At 37.7% G+C, this 25,862-nt stretch overlaps 1 protein-coding gene across 4 annotated transcripts in view; it reads left to right on the forward strand.

Moving 5' to 3' along the window:
- The window catches only part of RABGAP1L (RAB GTPase activating protein 1 like), a 367,897-nt gene that overhangs the window by 55,355 nt on the left and 286,680 nt on the right, over positions 1-25,862 (forward strand). For all 4 annotated transcript variants that reach the window (XM_084865199.1, XM_084865197.1, XM_084865196.1 and 1 more), the window contains exons 8-12: positions 285-351; positions 5,663-5,765; positions 8,437-8,603; positions 9,661-9,802; positions 24,268-24,361. In XM_084865199.1, the coding sequence (XP_084721325.1) occupies positions 285-351; positions 5,663-5,765; positions 8,437-8,603; positions 9,661-9,802; positions 24,268-24,361 (573 nt within the window). The remainder of the gene's footprint in view (positions 1-284; positions 352-5,662; positions 5,766-8,436; positions 8,604-9,660; positions 9,803-24,267; positions 24,362-25,862) is intronic.

Here is a 25,862-nt window from a genome sequence, read left to right on the forward strand (position 1 = left end):
TGTATTCTGTCTCAATTAATAATTTTTGTGGCCATTTTTATTACAGTTTCCTATCACTGGTAATCTTTTACATGCAGAAATAAAGATTTGGCAATTTAGTTATTTCTATGTGATTTTTATTATGTATCTTAATGAATTTTTGTCTGTGCTGTTTCTCTATAATAAGAAAGCTATTCGTAATTACAGACTTCAGATTATATAGTTATTATAAAAATACTTTTTGTTCACTGGGCTTCTATATATTTTTGATACCTTATTTCTCCTTTTTCCCCTCAAATTTTCAGATGTTTTGGAATGTTATTAAGCCCAGGTCGAAACGTGAAGAACAGTGACATGCATTTACTGGATATGGTAATATTAACCTTAAACACTTTAACCAAGTATAGATATAGTTATTTTATAGTTTTAAAATATATTCTACTTTTAAATTGTCATATTGAGAGATCTGTTTCTAATTTTCAGCTGTACAATAGTAATAATGAAATTTGAAAACCTAAACTTAAAATAACTTATGAGGGAGAGATTTGGGACAATTCCCACCAAAAAATCATATGCAAGTTCAAAGCAAATAGAACAGTGTTATGACAATGTCCATCTATTCATCTGTTTGGCTTCTTAGGAGGATGTCCTTTCTTTGAGCCAAAAATAACAAGGACATGATTATCACAGGCATATCCAGAGTGAATATGGTACCTTTTACTTATTTTAATGCACTGTTATTAATTTGAGTCCTGTGATGGATGCTTTTATTTTCTTAAAAGCATTTCCCTTTCTGAATATCTCCTCCTTGATTATCTATCCTTAGCAAAGTATATGTATTGTGGGAATGCTATTTATTTCAGGAATGCCCTTAAAGGTCAATATATATTTAAGAGTTGGTATTTGATGTAAAAATAGCAAGCCATCCTAACTTTTAAACAGAAACACTTTCTAACATTGCAGTTAATGAAAACATTTACTTCGCAATTTAGAAATGTTATAGGAAATGGTCATCTTAAAGTAAGCATAAAGCTTTTTACTTACTTCACTGCAGTTTTTATATTTAGTGATAACAAGTACTAGATGTGGTGTTTTTTTTTCAGCTGTGTTTTGCAAATGTCAGATAAATGTCACCAATTATGTCAGTGTTTTCTTTATTTCATGGTGATGATCATGCTGGTTTTCTAGTTGTACGGGGATGTTTCAGTCAGCCTTTTTGAACTTCTAACTATGTGCAAGCATTGTGTGAAGTGCTGGGGTTGTAGATAAGGTAGAAAACAGCTCTCACCATCTGTGGGTTCACAGTCTTATGACAGAACAGACCTTATGAGTCTGTAAGTATCGCAGTGGGTTAAGTGCTCTCACTGAGTTGGCCCAGTGAGCCACAGAAATTTAGAGGAGGAACCCCATGGATAGGTCAGGTGGGGACAGCCAGGTACAGTGAATGTGCAAACAAATGAGCTATTGATCCATCTCTCCTCCATCCCTCTTTACAGCACAGCAGTAATGCAAGTGCTTTTACCTAAGGCAATCCAGAGCATTTCAAGCCCTGAAAATTTGATGAGGAGGTAGTTCAAGGACATTAAACAGTTGGATGCTTCTAGGTCTTAACTAGTTATGGTCTTTCACAGTTTAGGAGATTAAGATGAATCACTGGCAGAGATTTTTCTATGAACTTACGTTCACATTATAGAATTACAAGTCTGATCTGAACTCCTGAGGCCCCTTGTGTATCTCATTGTCGGGCAGTCTCCACCTTAAAGAGTCCATGTTGAAATCAAAGAGCTTGACAGTATTAAAGCCTCTGGAAAGAGAAGTGGGCTGACTTATACAATCAAAAGTTGGTCAGGTGGGAGGGCCAGCATTTGCAGTTATCAACAGTTGTGACTTACTACCCAGTGCTGTTAATCTTCATACCATCTTAGTACATGGTTATTGAGCTTTGACTAGACTATGCCTAATAAAAAGGAACTTGTTACTTTATAATGAAGATTATGAAACAGTGCTGGTTATTCCAAAGTTATTTCTTTGTGATGACCTGATATTGTATTCCTTGTAACTTGGCCTGATCTGTGTTACTTCTTCCCCCTTGAACAAGACTTTGATACTTCTCTGTCTTCTATGTTTTGTCCAAATACATGAACACTTTTGAAAACAAATTTCACCTTCTTACATAGTACTCTGACAAACTTTGAAAGTTTTGCCTCTTTCTTTCCTCCCCTTTTCCCTCCTTGTCTTCCTCCCTATTCTTCCTCTACCTTTCTCTCCCCTCCTCCCTCCCTTCCTGCTTTCCAATATTTGCCTTTGTTTTTTGACTATGTGACTATTTTATTTTATTTTATTATTTATTATTTTTTAAAATATATTTTATTGATTTTTTACAGAGGGGAGGAGAGAGGGATAGAGAGCTAGAAACGTCAATGAGAGAGAAACATCGACCAGCTGCCTCTTGCACACCCCCTACCGGGGATGCGCCCGCAACCAATGTACATGCCCTTGACCGGAATCGAACCCGGGGCCTTTCAGTCCGCAGACTGACGCTCTACCACTGAGCCAAACCGGTTTTGACTATGTGAATATTTTTACAATTTTATTGAATTGTGACATTGATTAATAAATTTATATAGGTTTCAGGGGTACATTTCTATAATGCATCACCTAAATATTGTATTGTGTTCACCACCCCAAGGCAAGTCTCCTTCCATCATCTAATATTATTTTATACTAGTGGCCCAGTGCATGAAATTCGTGCATGGGGGTGGGGGGATGTTCCTCACTCTGGCCTGCATCCTCTCCAATCTGGGACCCCTCGAAGGATGTCTTACTACCGGTTTACAGGGATCAGGCCTAAACCAGCAGTTGGACATCCATCTCACAATCTGGGACTGCTGGCTCCAGCCTGATTGCCTCTAACCACTCTCTGCCTGCCGGCCTGCTCGCCCTCAACTGCCCTCTGCCACTGGCCTGCTCGCCCCCAAATGCCCCCCCCCCACTAGCCTGATCACCCCCAATAGCCCCCCCCCCTTGCTGGCCTCCTCACTCCAAACTACCCCCCCCCTCCCCCCCCCCCCCCCCGTCCCGGCTGTCCTGATCACCTCCAATTGACCTCCACTGATGGCCTGCTCACCGCCAACTGGCCCCCCTGCTGGTCTGCTTACCACCAACCGCTCCTGCCATTCCATCCTGGCCTGATCACCTCCTGGTGACCCAAGGTTCCAGCCCCTCCTTTTTTTTTTCAGTGCCTCCTTGAGCAGAGGCCAGGGCAGGCTGGAAGCAAGTATCTAGGATTTACTTATTTTCTATAATTGAAACTTTGCAGCCTTGAGTGGAGGCCAGGGCCGGCCAGGGCCAGTGGGAAGCTTGGCTTTCTCCATTGCCGGGGCAACCCAAGTCTCTTGCTTGCTCCAGCTCTGTGGCCACTGCCATCTTGGTTGGGTTAATTTGCATACTTGCTGGTGGGCGTGACTGGTGGGTGTGGCTTGGCATAGCAGAGTATTGGTTAATTTGCATGTTTTTTTTTATTAGTGTAAATGTGACTGTCATCACCTGACTTCTTACCCAACCTTATAGTTCTACTTTTAACTGTCCACTTTCCTTTGTATTTGTTAATTAAAAGAAAGAATTTTATTAGTCTAGCTCTTCTTTTTAGACTCTCGTCCATAGGTGGATTGTATTTTTTTGGGGTGGGGTTAGATGCTCATTCTTTTAAAAAAATATATATTTTATTGATTTTTTTACAGAGAGGAAGGGAGAGGGATAGAGAGCTAGAAACGTCGATGAGAGAGAAACATCAACCAGCTGCCTCTTGCACACCCCCCCCACCGGGGATGTGCCCACAACCAATGTACATGACTAGAATTGAACCTGGGACCCTTCAGTCCGCAGACCTACGCTCTACCACTGAGCCAAACCGGCTTCGGCTAGATGCTCATTCTTGAGGGTCTAATTAGAGGGTAGAGAGAGAGGATAAAGGAGAGAGAAGAGAGGAGACAGGGGGAGAGGGAGAATATGAATATATGAGTATTGGAGGTACTGAGTGAGTTTCCTTTACATGACCTTAAATGTATTTCATTGAATGTGGTCTTTGCACTCAAGCAGTTTGATTAGTGAAATATCACCGATATACCAGAAAAATATACCAAATGACTGAAACAATTTTATAGGGATTTAGAGAAACATAAGTGGGAGGGAGGTAATATTGTAAAAAAAAATTTTCTCTTTTTTTAGTCTGATCCTTTGAAGCCTCTCTGTTCATAATAGGAAATTGGTACAGAACATTGAAAGTACTGTAAATAATATTCCTTTTTGCATATGCACATGTTTGTATTTTGTGTGCAGTTCTCCCATAGGACATCCTTTACCGCCCCCTACCCCACCCCTCTATACACAACTATATGTATGTGGTCTTGCTCTCAGTATAGGGAGTTGCTGGCTTCTGTAGTGAGAGTCAGGAGCTGGCTAGGTAAAAATCTTAAAGAGTGGAGGAAATGAGGAGTAAGGGGAGAGGAGGGAGGGAAGAAGGAGGGAGTGAGTGTAAGGGTGGAGGGAGAGAGTAAGCTTCCATGTTGAATATAAACCAACTAGAGGCCCGGTGTATGAAAATTCATGCCCTTGGGGGGCGGAGGGGTCCCTCAGCCCCATCTGCGCCCTCTTGCAGTCTGGGAGCCCTTGGGGGATGTCTGACTGATGGCTTAGGAGGCAACCAGTGGGCTGGCGAGTGGCCAGCCCCGCTCCCAATAGTTGCCACCCCCTGGTCCTCGTCCCCTCTCTCTGCCTGCTGACATCTGTGTTGGCTGGCCTGGAGCTGCCCACTCGCTGGCCCTGCCCCCTGCCGACCTGCCATTCTACCATTTGGTCAATTTGCATATTAGGCTTTTATTATATAGGATATTGGTCTCCTACTATTGACTTGTGATTTTAAGAAAGTGTATAAATATCTGACATATATAGCAGGAAAGTATTCACTTTGAAGTTATTGATTGTGACAAAGTAAATTAATATTTTAAGAATATATTAAAAATTAGAGCATTGGAGGAAAATACTGTCTTGTGATTAGCTATAAAGTCACTTTAACTATTTTCAGTGAGATCTATTCTATAGTTTTCATAGCAACTACTTACATCCTTGTGTGAGTATATGAGATTTTGATAGAAGCCTAAGATCAAGTTAAATATAACTTCATAGCAATATTATGTTTTTGTGATCCAGCATGAACTCTTTTATTTGAAGAGATTTGTGTCTTTATTTTGTATTTTAATTTTTTCAAATTGATTTGGAGAGGAAGGGAGAGGGAGAAAGAGATAGAAGCATCAAAATGAGAGAGAATCATTGATTGGTTGTCTCCTGCATGCTCACACTGGGGGTTGATCCTGTAACTGGGGTATGTGCCCTAATCAGGAATTGAACCTTCACCTCCTGATTCATAGATCAATACCCAACCACTGAGCCACGTCAGCCGAGACAAAAGATACGTGTCTTTAAAAGAAACTCTGTTTGAAGAAAGCTGTAGAATTTAATATTCAAATAAATGTTTTTGTAGGGTGAAAAAATTTATAGAGAAAATAAACTCCCCTTTTGCTTGTAAATTCAAATTTTAGTAAATTGGATTGTTTAAAGTAAGACACATTCATTAATTGAAATGGTGATTTTCTTGATGTTTATATTTCTGTTTGGACTTTCACAGGAATCCATGGGAAAAAGCTATGATGGGAGGGCTTATGTTATCACTGGCATATGGAACCCTAATGCACCCATATTTCTGGCACTTAATGAAGAAACCCCAAAAGGTGAATTTTCTTAAAAAATTCCTTATTATTTGCTTAAAAGTTTACATTATGGACAGTGTTGTTTTACCAGGTTTTTTTTTTTTTTTTTTTTTTTTTAAATCTAGTGCTCATATAAAATGTATATTTTCATTAATAGATTTTACTATAAAATTTAGCCCAGACTTGTGTTATGCACAATGAACATATCTGATATAGTTTTCTTACTATTCATTTTGCATTTCTATATCTAACACTATTTTTTTAGCATAAGGAGAATGGTCTATTGCAGGGAAAATAATAGCCTAAGTTAATGTATATAATGCATTAAAATGTGCTAAATCTTATGTGGTTTTACCTGATTACTGCACATATACAATTAATTGACACTGAACACTGTTATACTGAGGATAAATAGAAAATAATACACAGGTTCAGTGTGAATTTTAAGAAGATTGTTATTTACATAATACTATTTACAATGGTGCTCTAAATTTTGTGAGAAATAAATTTGTATCTCCTGTAAGTCTTTCAAATTTTCTTTTACATTATTGTGAGAGAGAATCATCTATTGGCTGCCTCATATACATCCCCTACTGGGGATTGAGCCTGCAACATGGCATGTGCTCTGACTGGAATTGAATTAGTAAGATTTTGGTGCATGGGATGATGCTCAGTCAAGTGAGCCATACCAGCCAGGGGCGAATTTTCTTTAAAAAAATTAATTTTTATTTTTCAATTATAATTGATATACAGTATTATATTAGGAGTTATTCTTTAGAGTTTAAAGTTTCCTTTTTCTATTTTACCCATCTATTGGGGGAAAACCAAAAAATTCCCCCCAGAGATACATGAATTAATTTTATTTGATTATGTATTATAGAAAGCATTTGTGTTTTATTATTTTTATTTTTTGTTAATCTTCACCTGAGTATATTTTTTTCCATTGATGTTTAGATAGTGGAGGAAGCGGGGAGGGAGGGAGAAAAAACAGGAAGGTGGAAGGCACACAGAGAGAGAGAGAGTGAGAGAGAAATTGGTTGCCTCCTGCGTGTGCCCTGACCGAGACAGGGATAGAACCTGGAACCTAGGTACATGCTCTTGACCGGGAATCGAACCTGCAACCCTTTGGTGCACAATATGACACTCTCACCAATGAGCAACACTGGCCAGGGCTCTCATTATAGAGTGATTTTATTTGGAGGCAAAATGACGGAAGAATATGAATAAAATTATGAAAGCAAATTCTAAAATTCTGCATATTTTTAAAAATATATTTTATTGATTTTTTTACAGAGAGGAAGGGAGAGGGATAGAGAGCTAGAAACGTCGATGAGAGAGAAACATCAACCAGCTGCCTCCTGCACACCCCCCACCGGGGGATGTGCCCGCAACCAATGTACATGCCCTTGACTGGAATTGAACCTGGGACCTTTGAGTTCGCAGACCAACGCTCTACCACTGAGCCAAACCGGTTTCAGCAAATTCTGCATATTTTTGATAAGCATTTTAACTTTAAAAAATATAACTTACGATTTTGTTCCAGTCTTTTAACCTTAGGGAGCTTAAGTCTTAGTAATGTATAGCAAGTATATCATTTATGACAAACCCTTTTTTCCTTGTTGTTTACTTTTTCATTTTGTTTAACATGATTAGTGTTGAATAGAATTCATAAATGGTATATAGTCATATTGGTCATTTCCCCCCACTGTGTTTATTTTTATTCCTACTTTTCCCAGGTAGCTGTCAATTACTTGTTTTTTTGTTTTTGCTCCTCCATTATCTGCTTTCAAACTTATTATACATTAATTACCTCATGAATTATAATCTTACACTAAATTCTTTACTGTCATTCAAATAATAATTTATATTGAGAAAATAATGGATTTTTAAAAATATTTGTCTTATATTTCATTTATACCCACAGACTTTTGGTTCAACACAAAAGCATTAGTGAATACTGATATGAAAGTATAATATATTAATGAAGAATATTAAAATGCTAATTACTCTCAAATTTCTTTAAATAAAGAGTCTTTTCCAGTTCCATAAATTGCATGCATTTTATCACACAGCAAGCTATTTTATATTGAGGGCTAAAAAGGGAGAAAAAATAATGATTGTATAAAATTTAGCTTTTCATATATTAAGAATAAGTAATTTTTACACCCAGTTTTTATTTCTGGAAGTAAACTTGTAAATACCAGCATATTAACTTCTTATTATTATTCAGAAAGAAACCACAAAAATGATTTAAAAAAAAGCCAGTTGATAATTTTGAAGAATAAAATACCCGAATTTCAAAAAATAAGTAAAGTCGTTTTTATCTGTTTTAATGTAACACATTAGTCCGAAGGGCAATGCTCTATCCACTGAGCCAAACCGGTCAGGGCTGAAAGATAGTTTTAAGGTAAAAGACATCCTAAAGATTTTATTTTACTTTATTTTTATAGTAAGACCTGATTTTGGGAAAAAATATTAAAGTTGTCAGAGAAGATTTGGACAGCTGATTAAAACAGAATTCTGTGTGTTGAGAAATATATTTGGAATACTTTGTTACCTATTTAATCAAACTGACATGAAAACCTTTAAAATTTAATTTAGAAGGTAATGTGATAGTAAGTGAGGAAACTGTTTTCTTAAATAACCAAGGAATAATAAAGCCAGCATAAAACACAGAATATTTCTGCTGCAGATAAACGAGTGTACATGACGGTGGCAGTGGATATGGTAGTCACGGAGGTGGTGGAGCCTGTCCGCTTTCTCCTGGAGACAGTAGTGCGTGTATACCCTGCAAATGAGCGGTTCTGGTATTTCAGCAGAAAGACTTTCACGGAGACTTTCTTCATGAGGTTGAAACAGGTAGGACCTTTTTGTTCTCCTCATGAAATAACATTTTTTTTTCCTATCATTGTTTTTAAATGTCAAGATAGTTTCTTAAGTAGCAATAAAAAGCCATAAAATTTCTGTAATTAATGATGTGTAGAGTCAACCAATAGAGTATTTGAAAAAATTCACATCTAGGTAATGTAAGTTAAAAAAACAACAACAGTGTAATAATTATGTACTTTCCCCCCTAGAAACTTGTAATGTGCACTTGTAAAGTATCAATATACTTAATAGAAATATTGATTCTATATTTAAAACAACTTTTCTTCATTTTATATATAATAATTAAAACCAAAGAGACAGGGCACAGAAAGTTATAATGAATAAATATTCAAGTAATACCTGATTACTTTTCATAATTATTTCTATTATATGAATATAGGATGGGGCAAACGTAGGTTTATAGTGGTAAGTATGCAAAACACAGTTTATTCTTGTATTATTATTTATTATTATTTTATTTTCCATATGAACAACTGTAAACCTATGTTTGCCCCACCCTGTATATTATTTGACTTATTAGTAAGATTTTAAAGTTATCTTAATATTAAATGAACAAAAGTAGGGTTTCCAAGACATGCCTAAATTAGACAGTGTTAGTAGGTAATACACATAATTTTTGTTTTATAGTGAAGGAAGAAGGTAACCATTGCCAGTCTTTCATTCTACTGATATTTATTAAGTACCTATGTGTCAGGCACTGTATTATTATTATTATTTTTTAAATATATATATATATATATTTTATTGATTTTTTACAGAGAGGAAGAGAGAGGGATAGAGAGAAACATCGATGAGAGAGAATCATCGATCAGCTGCCTCTTGCACACCCCCTACCGGGGATGTGCCCACAACCAAGGTACATGCCCTTGACCGGAATCGAACCTGGGACCCTTCAGTCCGCAGGCCGATGCTCTATCCACTGAGCTAAACCGGTTTTGACTCATTTCAGCACTTTTTAATGGACCATTGAAACATAGTGTTTCCTTCACATTTCTCATACTGAAACACATATTTATCTCTTTCTCAGACTGAGGGAAAAGATCACACCAGTGCTGGAGATGCAATATATGAGGTGGTGAGTCTACAGAGAGAGTCTGAGAAGGAGGAACCTGTCACTCCTACTAGTGGAGGGGGCCCAATGTCACCCCAGGAGGATGAAGCAGAAGAGGGTAAGAAGGGACACTTACTCAGTTCCTTTTCTTTATATAGCTGCTTTATTTATAATCCTCAAAGATGTGGTGTGTGTGTGTGTGTGTGTGTGTGTGTGCGCGCGCTCACGCGAGCGTGTGTCTTCGTCTCTGCCCTTCTCAGGCTAGATTCTGGTAGATGCAAAGAGAATTTGGTTCATTGGGTTTCTTGGTTGTATAGTCCCCATTGCCACTTATGCAACTGCTTAAATTTGACAGCCCCGCTTTGCTGTTTTGCTTCCTATTTTATTTGAAGTAGTTTTGAAGTGTTTAATGAGAAGTTTCAAATTCTCTTAAGTGCTATTAGAATTTCAGTGAAATGTTATGTCCTACTTCTCATGAGGCATTATTCACTTCTGACTTTTTTGTTGTTGCTTTATATAACACTTACCACTTGCTTTTTTGAAATAGTGTGATACCTGGATGCTGCTGAATCTCTAGCATGAGAGTCAGCCCTATTTGACTCTGTGCTAAGTAATCTTTTTATAGAAACTAGAGCTTAATGACAGATCTTTACTTTAAGCCCTTATATTATCTGCAAAGAGGGTAGGATTTATAAAAAATAAATTTCTGAATTTATCTCATTTTGAAAAAAGCATCTTAAAATTCTCACTCTTTTTATCTATGAAACCATTTCTTTCTTGGATTGTCATAAAAATAATGGTTATTTTTTAGCTAATATTTATTGAATGCTTATATATGCTAGACATTATTCTAAGTGTTTCATTAAAAAACTTTATGAAGATATAATTTATGTACTATGGAATGTAACTCTTTATAGTGTATATAGTTCATTGAATTTTTACAAGTGGTTTATAACCACCAGCAGAATCTATACTAATAAAAGGTAATATGCTAATTAGACTGGATAGACCAGATGTCTTCTGGATATCCTTTCAGACAAAGCCATGGTGGTGGGGGCCAAGGCAGAGGCAGTTAGGGACAGTCAGACAGGCAGGTAGAGCCATTAGGAGCGATTAGGCTGGCAGTGGAGAGTAGTTAAGGGCAATCAGGCTGGCAGGCAGAGGTGGTTAGGGGCAATCACGCAGGCAGGCAAGGCAGTTAGGAGCCGTCAGGCAAGCATGCAGAGGCAGTTAGGGGTGATCAGGCAGGCACGGGAGAGTAGTTGAACATCCCCCAAGGGGTCCTGGATTGGAGATGGTGCAGGCCGGGCTGAGGGACCTTCCTTCCCAAGGACCCCCCCCCCCCTTCCCGTGCAGTCATAATATAAAACTTTCTATCACACAAAAGTTTCCCTTATACCATTTAGAGTCCATCCTTTCCCCTCACTTGTGATCCCTCACAACTGTGATCTGTTTTCTGCCACTACATTTACCATTCCTACAATTTCATGTAGAAGAAATCATGGAGTACAGTCTTTTGTATATGATATCTTTACATAGCATAGTACTTTTGAGATTTATCTATGTTGTGTCAGTATTTGGTTCCTTTTTACTACTGAATAGTAACCTATTGTTAAGATATACCATGGTTTGTTTAACTATCTCGTCACCAGTTAATGACCATTGGGTTGTTCCTAGCTATTGGCTATTAGGAATAAAGCTGCTATAAATATTTGAGTACAAGTCTTTGGTGAATATATGCTTTCATTTGCTTTGGGTAAAAACGTAGGAGTGGACTGGCTAGGTCTTACAGTAAGTGTATACGTGTTTCCAGAATTCTGTCTTCTGAGTAGTTTTGCTTCCTTCTTTTTTATTCTATAGAGAGAACCCATGTTCTAGGTGGAGAAGATGGCTGAAGCCTATTAGTCTTCCTGTGTCAGCCAGTGGCAACTTCTCGGAGCCCAGAATCCTCTCACTGGGCCTGTCATTTCTTGTGTTGGGTTATTGCAGTGCCTCCTAACTGGTCTCCTGCCTGCAATCCTGTGCCTGTGTTCCACATACCAGTCAAATTTCATCCTTTTGAAATTTGTCAGATCACATTATTGTTCTGCTTAAAACCCTCTGTTGGCCTCTCATTTCTTTCAGCCAGACTTCTTTTATCATGGTTTACAAGGCCATATGCAGTCTTGCTCTCTGATTTGTTCCTTTCTGATCTCATTTCCTGTTCTCTCTGCCTCACAAATCCCACCCTTGTCCTTTTGCCATTTTGCCGACAAACATAGGTTTCTGGGCTGTTGCTCTTACTGTTCCCTTGGCTGGAACTCTTGGTTTTCCTAGATTGCCAATTTCTCTGCCCCCTTCTTTCTGATCTTTTCTCAGATGTTACCTTCTCAAGGAGATCTTGATTGCTCAGTAAATAGTATGAATAATAATGAATGAACAAATAATCCTATTAATTATAACAAATAATAAAAGGCTAATATACAAACTGACCAAATGGCTATGATGCACACTGACCACCAGGGGGCAGAGGAGCTCATCAGCCTGGCTTATAGCTGGTGAGCACAGCGGTGGTGGCTGGAGCCTCTCCCGCCTCCCTGCCAGTCAGACATTCTCCGAGGGCTCCCAGACTGTGAGAGGGTGCAGGCCAGACTGAGGGACTTCCCTCCCCCCTTCCCAAGTGCACAGATTTTGTGTACCGGGCCTCTAGTAAATAAATTAAAAATACAATATATGTTATAACAAATATTATAATAATGAATATTTTTCCTTTTATAATGTCTCAAAATAATTTAGTAGTGAAGAAGACAGAAAAAACACGGATAACACTTCTGAATTTAAAATTATGAAAAACATATATAAAGTTTTCAATTTCTGCTTCTTCTGTATGGTCTGAATAAAAGCAAGTCACCAGATTTCTCTAAAATTTTTTCACTTTTTTTCTTAGCAAATTTTCAACACTTGAGATATCACCTTGTCTTTTGAATATTTATTAGCCATCACCTATATTAAAACTACAAAAATCACAGAGTAGGAAGTAATAGTTCCTATTCTTTTATAGATCAGGCGTTTCATACATTTTCAATACACTTTATTATTAGTTCTGTAATTGACATTTCTGTCAACGCAAGCATCAAAAGTTAGAGCCGGAGGTGGCATAGAAATGTTTTACTGCTGGGGTGATTGGAATATTCTTTTATTTAATTATTTTCAACAATTTGCCTGTCAAAGCAAAAATGGAAGTTCAAGTCACTCTAAATTGTCTTGCCTTAGCTTGTAATTTAACTAAAAAGGGATACATTTAAAAGAACTAAAATTGCTCTTAATTTTTGGGGAAAGATATAAAATAAAATGGATTAAGGTATCTTTGCATATTTTTCAAATGCTGTTCAGAAAAACCAAGTGTGTTAAAGAGTACTAATTTGAATGCAAGGAATCTTAGTGGAAAGTTAATTTTATCAATGCACCATTATAGGGATTATTTTTAAATGACCTTGTCAGCCTCATATACTCCCACATGTTCTGAATGGCTCCTGCTTTTGAAATATGAGGCACACTGGTGTTGCTTCATCTGAATTTCAAACTGGCTTTCTGTTGGTTGACCTGAGACTGGTACAGTAAGACTGGTACAGTAATGTCATTGATAGGTTTTGTGACTTCAAGCGAAACGATGTATAATGAAACCAATTTACCATGGGCTAGTTGCTATAAAGGAGAGTTGAGTTCCTATGGCATCTCATCAACATATAACAAAATGATGTTGAGCGATAAGGCTATGTTATTCGAGGACCTGCTGTATTTAGTTACTTGTAACATGGATAGCAAGTTACAAGACGGCAACAGATGGGGAGTACAGTATGACCTCCTTAAGGATACATGCTTAATTGTAAAATACCAGATTCACAATAATAATAGATAAGCGTTACTCTTGGTTGTACCTTTTATGTTTAGTATATTTTGCATATTTTTGTTTTTGTATTTGGTTTGGCTATGCTATCTAAAAAACCCCCACAAAACAAGCATTTTTTTCTTGGTTTTTGAAACTATCTTAATTAGAACATCTCAAGTTTCATGAGTCGATTTTGTTTTTCATAGAAAATATGTTTGAAAAGAAATATGAGAAGTAGCAAGAAAAAAAGAGAAGCATGCTAGAGTTAGTGTTTCCTCAGATCAGTTTCGTGATAGACATCCATCTTTCTCATTTAGTATTTAAGTATGCCTAAACAATTTGGTAATTTGCAGGCTACGACTATACTCTTGGTTGTTTTGACAACTCCCAAATGTGTACTTAATTCAGACCATCATAAATGCATAATCCAATAGAAAAAGTGCATCTTACTATCATAAATATGGTTTTTATATTATTATATAAGCTTTTTCAGGGATGATTGATTTTCAATGTTAATATGACGTAGAATTTTTGGTAAGAAAATCAACCTTGACAATTTTATCCAAAAATTAAAAAAATATAAATATATTACATAAAATTTAAGTTTCAATTTTATAGTTAATATTGTGAATATATAGCAAATATGAGTTATAAATTTTATATTATATGCATTTAGAAAAGAGTTAAATATTATTTTAAAATGCTTCTATGTGCTTATTAATCTTTTTTAGGTTTGGTTATTTTTGGTATTCTTTTATTATTATTCTTATTTTGGTATTTTTTGTTTGTATGCTAGTGCCAAATTTGGTTTATTTAATTCTTTGTAGATATACTATTTATATTTTCTGAAACATTAACGTAAAGATTCATTATCAAGAATTGCCCTGACCAGTTTGGCTCAGTGGATAGAGCATTAGCCTATGGACTAAAAGGTCCCAGGTTCGATTCCGGTCAAGTGTATGTACCTTGGTTGTGGGCACATCCCTAGTAGGAGATGTGCAGGAGTCAGCTGGTCAGTGTTTCTAACTCTCTAGCTCTCTCCCTTCCTCTCTGTAAAAAATCAATAATATATATATATATATAGATAGATAGATAGATAGATATGAATTAAGGGATCATGTTTCCCTTTATATATGTTTTCTAATTTGTTAAAAATATTCATTTCAGAAGTTAGAAAATTAATTTTGAATTAACTAGTACCCCATAGATTCTATGGGGTCTTCAAACTACGGCCCGCGGGCCACATGCGGCCCGCAGAGGAGTCTGATCCTGCCCGCCAGGTTTTTTGGGCAGTGAGCGCAGCCGAGGTGTTACAGTAGGAATTAGTAGTTCATATAGTCCGGCCCTCCAGCTCTCTGAGGGACCGTGATCTGGCCCCCATTTTAAAAAGTTTGAGGACCCCTGATTATAGTTCTTTCTTACTTAGTGCTATTTTCATGTCATTCCAGTATGCATGCAGCTGTCCTTCCTTATCTTTCTAACTTAAGTGTGATTAAATGCCTCCTCACATTTCCAACCCCCAAATTCTCCTGATTGCCAGCTAATGTGATGCTTCCTTGCCAGGCTTCATGCTTCAAACTTCTTGAAAAATGGAGATTAAGATTAATGTATAATTTGTCTTAGAGACATTGTTAAAAGGCTGCCTTTGTAATTCCCTTATCAACAAAGGCTAAATAGGAAAGGATATTAGAAGATAAGAGGGAGGTTGAATTAAGTAAAATATATTATGCAAAATCTTGGATTAGCCCTGGGGCTGGTGCTACCTCAAGTTTGGGTGAAAGCTCATGTTTCTCATCAATATTCAGAGTTCACATTATATACCAAATTGTTTTTATTTGAAATTCTTGAAGTTTTACTGAAATGGAATTTCCTTACTATTTAATAAAATCCCATTCTCCTAACTTAATTTAATCCATAGAATAATTGGGAATCAAGGGGGAAAATCTTTGGTATCTAAAGTTTTAAGATAATACAAAATTTCATTCCTTCATTTCTTTTTAAAAAAAATAATATATTTTATTGATTTTTTTTTTACAGAGAGGAAGGGAGAGGGAGAGAGAGTCAGAAACATCAATGAGAGAGACATTGATCAGCTGCCTCCTGCATACCCCCTACCAGGGATGTGCCTGCAACCAAGGTACATGCCCTTGACTGGAATCGAACCTGGGACCTTTCAGTCCGCAGGCTCTATCCACTGAGCCAAACCGGTTTGGGCAATTCCTTTATTTCTTTTTTAAGGGAAATAATTATCTCATGACCTGATGATTTTTTGTTTTGTCTTATTGAAATATATTTCAAATGTATAGAAATCTTACATATTTACATACAAAGCTGTCATCTATATATATAAAAGCCTAAGCGATCGGACAACCAGATGACTGGTCGAACAGCTGGTAGCTATGATGTGCACTGGTCACCAGGGGGCAGATGTTTAACACAGGAGCTGCCCTCTGGTGGTCATTGTACTCCCACAGCAGGAGTGCTGCTCAGCTGACAGATGGGCGCCAGATGCCAGGCTGATGGCTGGTGGGCACAGCTGCAGTGCTGCGAGCCTCTCCTCCGACACTCCCCCTGCATGCCTCAGTGGCGGCAGCGGCAGGCACAGTGGGGTCGAGATGAGTGGGAGAGTTGCAGCGCCCAGCCCGGGCTTGGGCTCCTTCCTGGCCACTGCCACTTCCTGCACCAGTTAATGCTGTGCACGATCTATGTAGATAGTGGGCTGGAGTCTGATGAGCTGGTGGAAAGGCTGGACTGCAGTGGCTCAGAGGTCCACCGATCCCTGCAGGCCAGGCTGGGGGACGAATCCGTGCACCAGGCCTCAAATCTATCTATATATATAAAGAGGTAATATGCTAATTGATCCTAATGGTGTCCCAGATAGGTGTCCCAGTCACACACGGGTGGGGATGGGGACAGGGGGACTTCCCCAGGGCTAAAGTCATGCTGTCTAGGAGGTAGAGGCCACTCCCGATGGAGGCTTACGCAGGCAGGAGCTGGTGGACAGGGATGGGGGTGGGGACTTCCGCCCCCAGCAGAGGCGCGTGCAGGCCTGCCCAGTGTTAACATCACGCTGCCTACATGCGTATCTTCCCAGCGCTGAGGTGAAGCTGCCTGCCTGTGTTCCTGACCTGGGACATGGCGCTGTCTGCATGCATCCATGCCCAGCGCTGAGTTGAAGATTTATTATCAAAATATTATGACTTAACATTATCAAAGCTGAAGTATTATCAGGATCTGCAGAGGGAGATGTTGTTCTGATTCTAAGAATTGATTTGTCCCCATCTGACACTGGCCTTCCATTTAAATTAATTCGACGACAGTTTCCCGTGATGCCAACATTTGCGATAAATCACAAGGACAAACTCTAGACGGAGTAGGAATATTTCTACCTGAACCCGTTTTCGAACACGGTCAGTTATATGTTGCTTTCTCTCGAGCTGGAAGAGCACGTGATGTTACAGTTAAAGTTGTAAATAATTCTTCACAAGGGAAATTAGTCAAGCACTCTGAAAGTGTTTTTACTCTTAATGTGGTATTTGGGAAGATATTAGAATAAGTTTAATCACTTTATCAGTCATTGTTTACATCACTGTTGTTTTTTATATCATGTTTTTGTTGTTTTCATATATTTTTATTGTTTTTATATCATGTCTTTGTTGTTGTTATGTCATTTTGTTATTGTTTATTTATTAATACATTTATATATTATTTTCACATACATTTTACTAATTTCCTTTTATCTCTGACACTTCTATTATAGAGAAAGGGCAAATAGCAATATTAAAATATTTCCTCTAATTAATTCCCTTTTAATGTGCACGGATTTTGTGTACTGGGCCACTAGAATATATATAAAAGCTTAAGTGACTTAATGACCAAACGACCGAATGATCGAATGACTGGTTGCTATGATGCGCACTGACTTCCAGGAGGCCAACCCTCATCACAGGAGCTGCCCCCTGGTGGTAAGTGTGCTTCCACAGCCAACCTTCCCTAGGCCAGTCAACCTCCCACAGTCCCAACCTCCCTTGGCCCCTTCCCCTGACCAGCCAACTCCTGCAGCTCCTTCCCCCCTGCTGGCCGGCCCCCATTGGCCCTGATTGTTGGCCAGGCCTAAGGACCCCACCCGTGCACGAATTTGTGCACCAGATCTCTAGTATTAAAAAAAAAGTTATACAGGGACTCTTTTTTGAAGATTGGAAGGCTTAATTTGGTTTTATAAATGTCTTTGTTGATAGTAGGGCTGACCTTTAAATGATGGGTAAGTAACCTTTGTACTTGAAGAGTCAATGCAACTGTTTAAATGACATACAGTTTTTATATAGAATTGACTTGATTTTATTTTTCTCTCTATTAACGTTTTTATGTGTAACTATATTTTACTAAGTGGTTTAGTAAAGCATGTGTTTGAAAAGGTTGTCTAGATCCATTATGCTAAGAAGAAGATAAAATTTTATTAACAATGACATATCAATAGTATTTTAAATAGTAGCCTAATAAAAGAAAGAGATTGATTGGAAACAGACTGGAATTCTTAAAATAATTATTGTTGTTGACAAATGATGAACAGAATGTAATAAAAAACATCAAGGGAATTTTTCTTTGAAATGAACTTATAATAATGTTCTGGTTTTCCCTAGAAAATATTGTTGGTAGGTTTGTCATTTCAGTTTTTCCAAGTACACAAATCAACTAAATTGTTTTTTTATTGAGAAAATCATTTATTTAATCAAATCTTTGGAACATTTAAATAAATTAACAGAACTATTGAAAAATTGTCTGTAAAGCCAGTCCCAGATTTATGATTTGGGTAGATAAGCAGCATTGTATTACTCAGAGAACAAACACACAAAAAATATGGAGTCTACTTTCTCTTTAATGTTTAAAAATGTAAATAAATATAAAATGGACCCCCTCTGTCCATGCACTGTAATTCTCAGGAGAAATATGTATCCATTTCTAAAAGGAACATTGTGTATATCCTGTTTGGTAACTTGCTTTTTTCATTAAACCATTTATTGTGAACACTTCATTAAATGATTTTTCACTCCTTCTAATTGCATATACTACTAGTACTCTTTGGCATGAATATAGCTTAATTTACGTTTCCATTTCTCCTTTGAAGGTTTTAGGAGCAATTTCCATTTTTCTTTCTTGCTATAGCAAATATTGTAAAGAATAGGTTTCCTTGTGCATATACTCCGACGCACACACACGGATATCTAGATTGATCTCCTGAGCTGTGCCCGATCTGGTTGTTAATGGGATGACTAAATTGCTCTCTAGAAAGACTGCAAATGTATGCCCGCTCCGCACCCTCTCTCCTTTGTGCCTTCACAAACAGCAGATATTATCAGCCTTTTAAAGCTTTACCACTCTGATTAGGGACAAGTAGTGTCTCATTTTATTTTAATTTCCCTGATTACAAAGTGAGGTTGAGCATTTTTTATATGTTTGTTAGGTAGCAAATATTAATTTTAATTTTGTAAGTGCCTATATGACTATTAAAGCTCATTTATATTGCTCTTCCTATCAGAGATTTAATACTTCATAATACCTACAGTTAAATTTTACACATCTCATTAGGTTTGTACATCTGCCTGCATGTTAGTCTAAAGGGGCGTCAGGAAGACAGTGAGCATTGCTTTCGCAGTAGTGTGGGGGACGGGAGTCACTCCTCCTTTCCACTCAGACCCCCACCTTCTGGATTTTTATCTGTTAAGAGGTATATAATGTTTTGGGATCCCAGCATACCATGGATATACAGATCAAAACTCCTAGAAAATCAGAAATAACCCTAATTTGAGGGGAGGGAATTTACCTTCCTTTAGAATTCTCTCCCCTCCTCCTAGAAGTTCACCGGTGCCTTCTCTGTCACACTGTGGTCACTCAGGCCTGCTTCCTCTTTGACCAGGACCTACTTTTCTTGGCATGATGGCTATAAGTCGAATCACAGGTACTTATGCTAGATTAAGACATCTTAATCATGCTTCATCTGACTGAAGAAATGTAAATATTCCGGACACTGACCTCTAGTGAAATCTGGAGACCCTACACTTTGTCAGTGGTGGTAAGGTTTAGAACACATGTGTCAAACACAAGGCCCGCAGGCCAAATCCAGCCCGCCAGGCCTTGCAATGTGGCCCGCACCGCGCTGTCATCACTGCACTCCGCTGTCAGTTTATGACATTGTCAGTTTATGACTGTTCAGTAAACCATTCGGCCCGCGATTTAGGCTGGATTTTAGATTTTGGCCCCTTCTCTGATTGAGTTCCACACCCCTAGTTTAGAAGGTGCCTAGAAGCATATAGATCTTGGAACTTATTTTTGTGATAGGCCTTGGAGACTGCTGCTATGACGTGTTAATAGTAATAATTGGGGTTAACTTTTATTGAACATGTACACGTCTGGGACTATCATCAACATTTTGTAGCTGTTCTCTGTGTTGTGAAGTGCGTCCTCTGGACTTTAGTCCCATAGGCACAGGTAGGTGGCCTGCGAAGTTCAGAACCCTTGTGTCTAGGAGCACTTGCACGCTGACCCCCTAACCCACTTCCGCTGCCAACTTAGTGATTAGGATTCAGACTAGAAGATGGTAGTGACCACTGTGCTGGTCATGTACACATTCTGGTGATGGTGATCCCGCTGCATATTTCCTTTTTTTTTTTTTTTTAGTATGAGAAATAGTTTATTCTTGTTTTATTAGAATTAACAAAGTACAAAGCAGGCCTTTTTTTTTTTTTTTTTTTACTGAGAAACTAAGTCCCTAAGCTAATAACCACCTCTGCAATTTTTAGTGAATCTTTGAATTAGAAGAGACCTTTGAGTCTTCTGCTGCTTGTCATATACAAGCAGCAGATATTGTATGCTTAAGAACAGTTCCAGTCTTTAAGAGCTTACAATCTGGAAATAAATAAAATAAAATAAATTCAAGATGTTAGAGGTACAGACACTCAGAGGAAAACAGGTTGAATTCCAGTGGTTAGAATTTGGATTCCCTTGAAGGCTACACAAAGTAAGATTTCTATTGAACATTTATAATGGTCATATTATTCAGTTGAGGGGTTAAAACTGTGTAAGAAAACTTGAGTTTCATTCTTAGTTCTTTTCTTAAAAAGAGGATGATACTTTGCATAAGTAAAATAATAAACCCAAATCATAGAATGATGCAACATATTGCCTTTCCTTTCACTGTGACTAGCAGCCATATTTTAGGGCTAAGAATAGAAGTATGGATTGTGGTTTGAATTCAGTGGAGTAGCTGACCTTCATGTAAGTCACTTTTTGTATGTTGAATTTTATCACATTTTTTTTTAAAAGGAAAGGAATATATTCTAAGTTATAAATGTACTCATAGGATATTAATATATCAGATTATGAGAGCTTTTCAAATTGGAATAACATGTAGAACAGCAATTCTCAATATATGGGAGTGCATTGTTACTTCAGAGGGTGTGCCCTTAGTTGAGAATTCACTGTGCACATTGAAGAATATAATTCATAAGAATAGTCTACATATGTGAATGATAGAGAGGGAGAGACACTGGTTATAGATCACTTATGCTGAGATTCTTTGGCCCTCCACCCACATGTGGATGTATGAAAGGCTTTTTGACATTTAAAATTAAAAAAAAAATATATATATATATTTTTATTGATTTTTCACAGAGAGGAAGAGAGAGGGATAGAAAGTTAGAAACATCGGTGAGAGAGAAACATCGATTAGCTGCCTCCTGCACATCACCCACTGGGAATGTGCCCGCAACCAAGGTACAATACATGCCCTTGACTGGAATTGAACCTGGGACCCTTCAGTCTGCAGGCCGACGCTCTATTCACTGAGCCAAACTGGTTTTGGTGCTTTTTGACTTCGGCAATACAATTTCATTTTGCCACCATTTATCTAATAAATATGCAGAGGAAATGGAGCTTCTCTAGTTACAGTGAAAACCAAGAGGATACTTGACACTTGCCAGTGTTCTCCGTTTGAAAAGCCTGTACTACAGACTTTGAAAAATGTAGAGTTACTATTCAGGATGTTCCCTCTAAAGGAAACATTAATGATTTATTCTTCTATTTTTTAAGCAGATTCCTGGATCAGCTCAGATCATTAGAAAGCCATCTGTAGTTCAAGTTAGTTCCTTAATAGGTTTTATCAAACTTATAAAAGTTTAATAAAATTTTAGTGGGCCAAGTGTTATGGACACAAAAATAAATAAGACATGACTCTTTTCTTTGAGGATGTTATAGTCTAGTTTAGGGGTGTCAAACTCAATCAGAGAAGGGGCCAAAATCTAAAATCCAGCCTAAATCGCGGGCCGAATGGTTTACTGAACAGTCATAAACTGACAATGTCATAAACTGACAGCGGAGTGCAGTGATGACAGCGCGGTGCGGGCCACATTGCAAGGCCTGGCGGGCTGGATTTGGCCCGCGGGCCTTGTGTTTGACACATGTGGTCTAGTTGAAGAAAAAGACCCATAAGTAGCCAGTTTTAGCAAAATGTAGTAAATGCATTGATAAGATATGAACAGGGTGTAATATTAACTGACTAAAAGGAACTTAGTTTGGCCTGGCTTTTCCATTCTCGGCTTTGGCTTCAGCATGTACTAGATGTTGGCACTTGGCACAGACTGGTACCTGCTAATGCCAAGCCCAGCCTCCTTTAGAAATGTGGTAGGAAAAATTATATGGAGAGGTAGTGTTAGACTCTGGATTCAAACTGAGATGGAATCCTATCTCTCTATTAGCAGGGTAACCACGGGCAAGTTACTTAATCTCTTCGTGCCTTCAGTTTTTTCATCTTCTAAGTGGGCAAACTAGTAGTGACTACCGCATTAGGTTGTTTAAAGGATGAAATGAGATAATGCCTGCAAAACTTAGAATAGTGCCTGGCATATAGATTTTATTTATTTATTTTAAATTTATCTATATACTGTTGAAAGTATTACAGATGTTCCCTTTGTTTTTGTGTTTTTTTTTTTCCATTGACCCCTCCACCCTGTACCTGCCCCTTCTAGGCCTTCACCTCTCTGTTGTCTGAGTCCATGGGTTATGCATACATGCATATAAATTTCTCAGTTAATCACTTCCACCATCTCCCAACCCCTTCCTTTCCTCTGAAATCTGTCAGTCTGTTCTATGCTTCTATGTCTCTGGTTCTATTTTATTCATCAGTTTATTTTGTTCATTAGATTCCACATGAGTGAGATCATGTGATAATTATTTTTCTCTCACTGGCTTATTTCACTTAGCATAATACTCTCCAGGTCCATCCATGTTGTTGCAAGTGGTAAGAGTTCTTTCTTTTTTACAGCTGTGTAGTGTTCCATTGTAGATGTACTACAGCTTTTTTATCCGCTCATCTGCTAATGGGCACTTGGGTTGTTTCCAAATCTTAGCTATTGTAAATTGTGCTGCTGTGAACATAGGGGTGTATGCATTCTTACTTTTTGGTGTTTCAGATTTCTTAGTGCATATTCCTAGAAGTGAGATCACTGGTTCAAATGGGAATTCCATTTATTTTTTATTTTTTATTTTTTATGTATTTTCATATATTTTCTGTTTCCTTGGACCTACGAGATGTAGCTGTAAATATATTGCTACAAGAAATGTCTGAGATTTTGCTGCCTATTGTTTCTTCTAAGATTTTTATGGTTTCATGACTTACATTTAAGTCTTTTATCCATATTGAGTTTACTCTTGTGTATGGTATAAGTTGGTAGTCTAGTTTTATTTTTTTTGCTTGCACCTGTCCAGTTTTCCCCACACCATTTATTGAAGAGACTGTCTTGACTCCGTTGTATGCTCTTGGCTCCTTTGTCAAATATTAATTGAGTATAATGGCTTGGGTTGATTTCTGGGGTCACTGTTATGTTGATCCACATTCCTGTTCATGTGCCAGTACCAGGCTGTTTTGAGGACAGTAGCTTTGTAGTATAACTTGATATCTGGTATTGAGATTCCTCCAACTTTGTTGTTCTTTCTCAAGATTGCTGTGGCTATTTGGGATCTTTTTTGGTTCCACATAAATTTTTGGAGTGCTTATTCTAGATTTATGAAATATGCTGTTGGTATTTTAATAGGGCTTGCCTTGAATCTGTAGGTTGCTTTGGGTAGTATGGATATTTTAATGTTATTAATTCTATCAATCCATAAATACAGTATATTCTTCCACTTGTTTATGTTTTCCTCTATCTCTTTTTCAGCGTCCTATAGTATTCAGGATACAGGTCTTTTGCCTCCTTGGTCAAGTTTATCCCTAAATATTTTAATTTTTTTGTTGCAATGGTATATGGGATTTGTGTGTGTGTGTGTGTGTGTGTGTGTGTGTGTTTGTGTGTGTGTGTATTTCTGAGAGTTAATTATTGATGTATAAAAATGCCATTGTTGCTGGAACTGGTTTGGCTCAGTGGATAGAGCGTCAGCCTGTGGACTGAAAGGTCCCAGTTTCGATTTTGGTCAAGGGCATGGACCTTGGTTGTGGGCACATCCCCAGGAGGGGGTGTGCAAGAGGCAGCTGATTGATGATTCTTTCTCATCGATGTTTCTAACTCTCTATCCCTCTCTCTTCCTTTATGTAAAAAAATCAATAAAATATATTTTAAAAATGTCATTGTTTTCTGGGCGTTAATTTTATATCCTGCTGCATTGCTGAATTCATTTTTTCATAATGTTTTTTGCTTTTGTTTTTATGTTTTTTTTTTTTTCTGCAGAGAGTGATAATGAACTCTCAAGTGGAACAGGTGATGTATCTAAGGATTGTCCTGAGAAGATCCTGTATTCCTGGGGAGAATTGCTAGGAAGATGGTAAAAATTTATTTTTCTTAATGAAAATGTTTACATAATTGATGTTGAGTTAGTTAGATTTTATATTATACTAAGGGCCCAGTGCATGAAATTTGTGCACTGGGGGTGAGAGGGTCCCTCAGCTCAACCTGCCCCCTCTCACAATCTGGGAGCCCTCAGGGGATGTCCTACACCTACAGGATCAGGCCTAAGCTGCATTCTGGCCTCACTCTGCAGGAGGTAACCGGGCTGATCAGGGGAAGGCACCACCCCCATCACCCTGCTGCTGCTGCCATTGCCAGCTGCCGCAGCTGCCAAGGTGTTTTCATGAACACAGACTTCAGTCCCTTCACCAGGAAAAAATGTCTGAGTCCACTCTGGGCTTTCTCAAGCTGTGCGTCGCAGCTCGGCCAGGCCCCTCTATCTGTGTCCCCACCCACCTGAATGTACCTCCGTTGGGAGCGGCCTCTGCCTCCAAGACAGTGTGAAGATAGTGCTGGGCAAGACTTCCGCTCCCATCCATGCCCACCAGCTCCAGCTTGTTGACCAATCATGACTAGGACACCATTAGGACCTATTAACATATTACATCTTTATATATATAGATAATTTATTGTATTAAAATATGTGTTCATATATCTTAACATTTTAATGAATTTTTAAAAGCATAAAAGTTAAAATTCAGAAATACTCTTTATGTTTACCTAACCCTTGCTGGATAGTTTATCTAGGTCTTCCCCAGTATGGTCTTATATAACTTAATTTTGAAAGACATATTTTCCTTATTATTTCTCCAGGCATAACATTGCTCAGAGCAGTCAGTTTTATGCTGTATGCCAACACACATAGATAGCATTATTAAAGGGTTCCATTTTCTTTCTCTACCATGACAGTTATCACAAAAAGGGGCTGTAGAGTTTAGAAATACTCATTTCACCACTGATTATAAACTAGAACTCAGTCTGTTTTATTCTTTCTGACTATATTACTTTACATTTTGGGATTTTTTAATCTGGAACTATCAAAAAAGGCACTCTGTTTATATTTATTATAATTAAGTTTTAAAAAAGATAATCATGATGTCATATGCTAATAAAATAAATAATCTTGCCAATGCAAAGATTCTGCCATGTCAGTGTAGGCATATGGAAACCACTATTTTTAAATTGAGTATACATATAAGATTATGTGTAGGCAGGTAGTCAGTCCAGAAGAAACTATAGAAAAGTTTTTTTTAAAAATGTACAATAAAGTATAAGAACAATTAAACTACTTTTATCTTAAGAGTCAAATGAATGTTGTTTTTTTTAAATCATGATCTCCTGTACATATCCTAAGAGACTCTTGAGTTAATTTGAAGATGTGTATTTATAGATCCAAGGGTTGGAAGGTTTATGACTTCATTATAAAATCTGGAGACTAGGTTTGTCAAATTCCTAACCAAAGTGTTAAGCCTATTATGTTTGTAAATGAGAGGAAGAAAAAAACCTTTCCTTGATGGTAGAATAAGATGGTTCAATAA

This window comes from Pipistrellus hanaki (genome assembly GCF_964339955.1).
Source record: "Pipistrellus hanaki genome assembly, chromosome: 18".
Taxonomy (NCBI): Eukaryota; Metazoa; Chordata; class Mammalia; order Chiroptera; family Vespertilionidae; genus Pipistrellus; species Pipistrellus hanaki.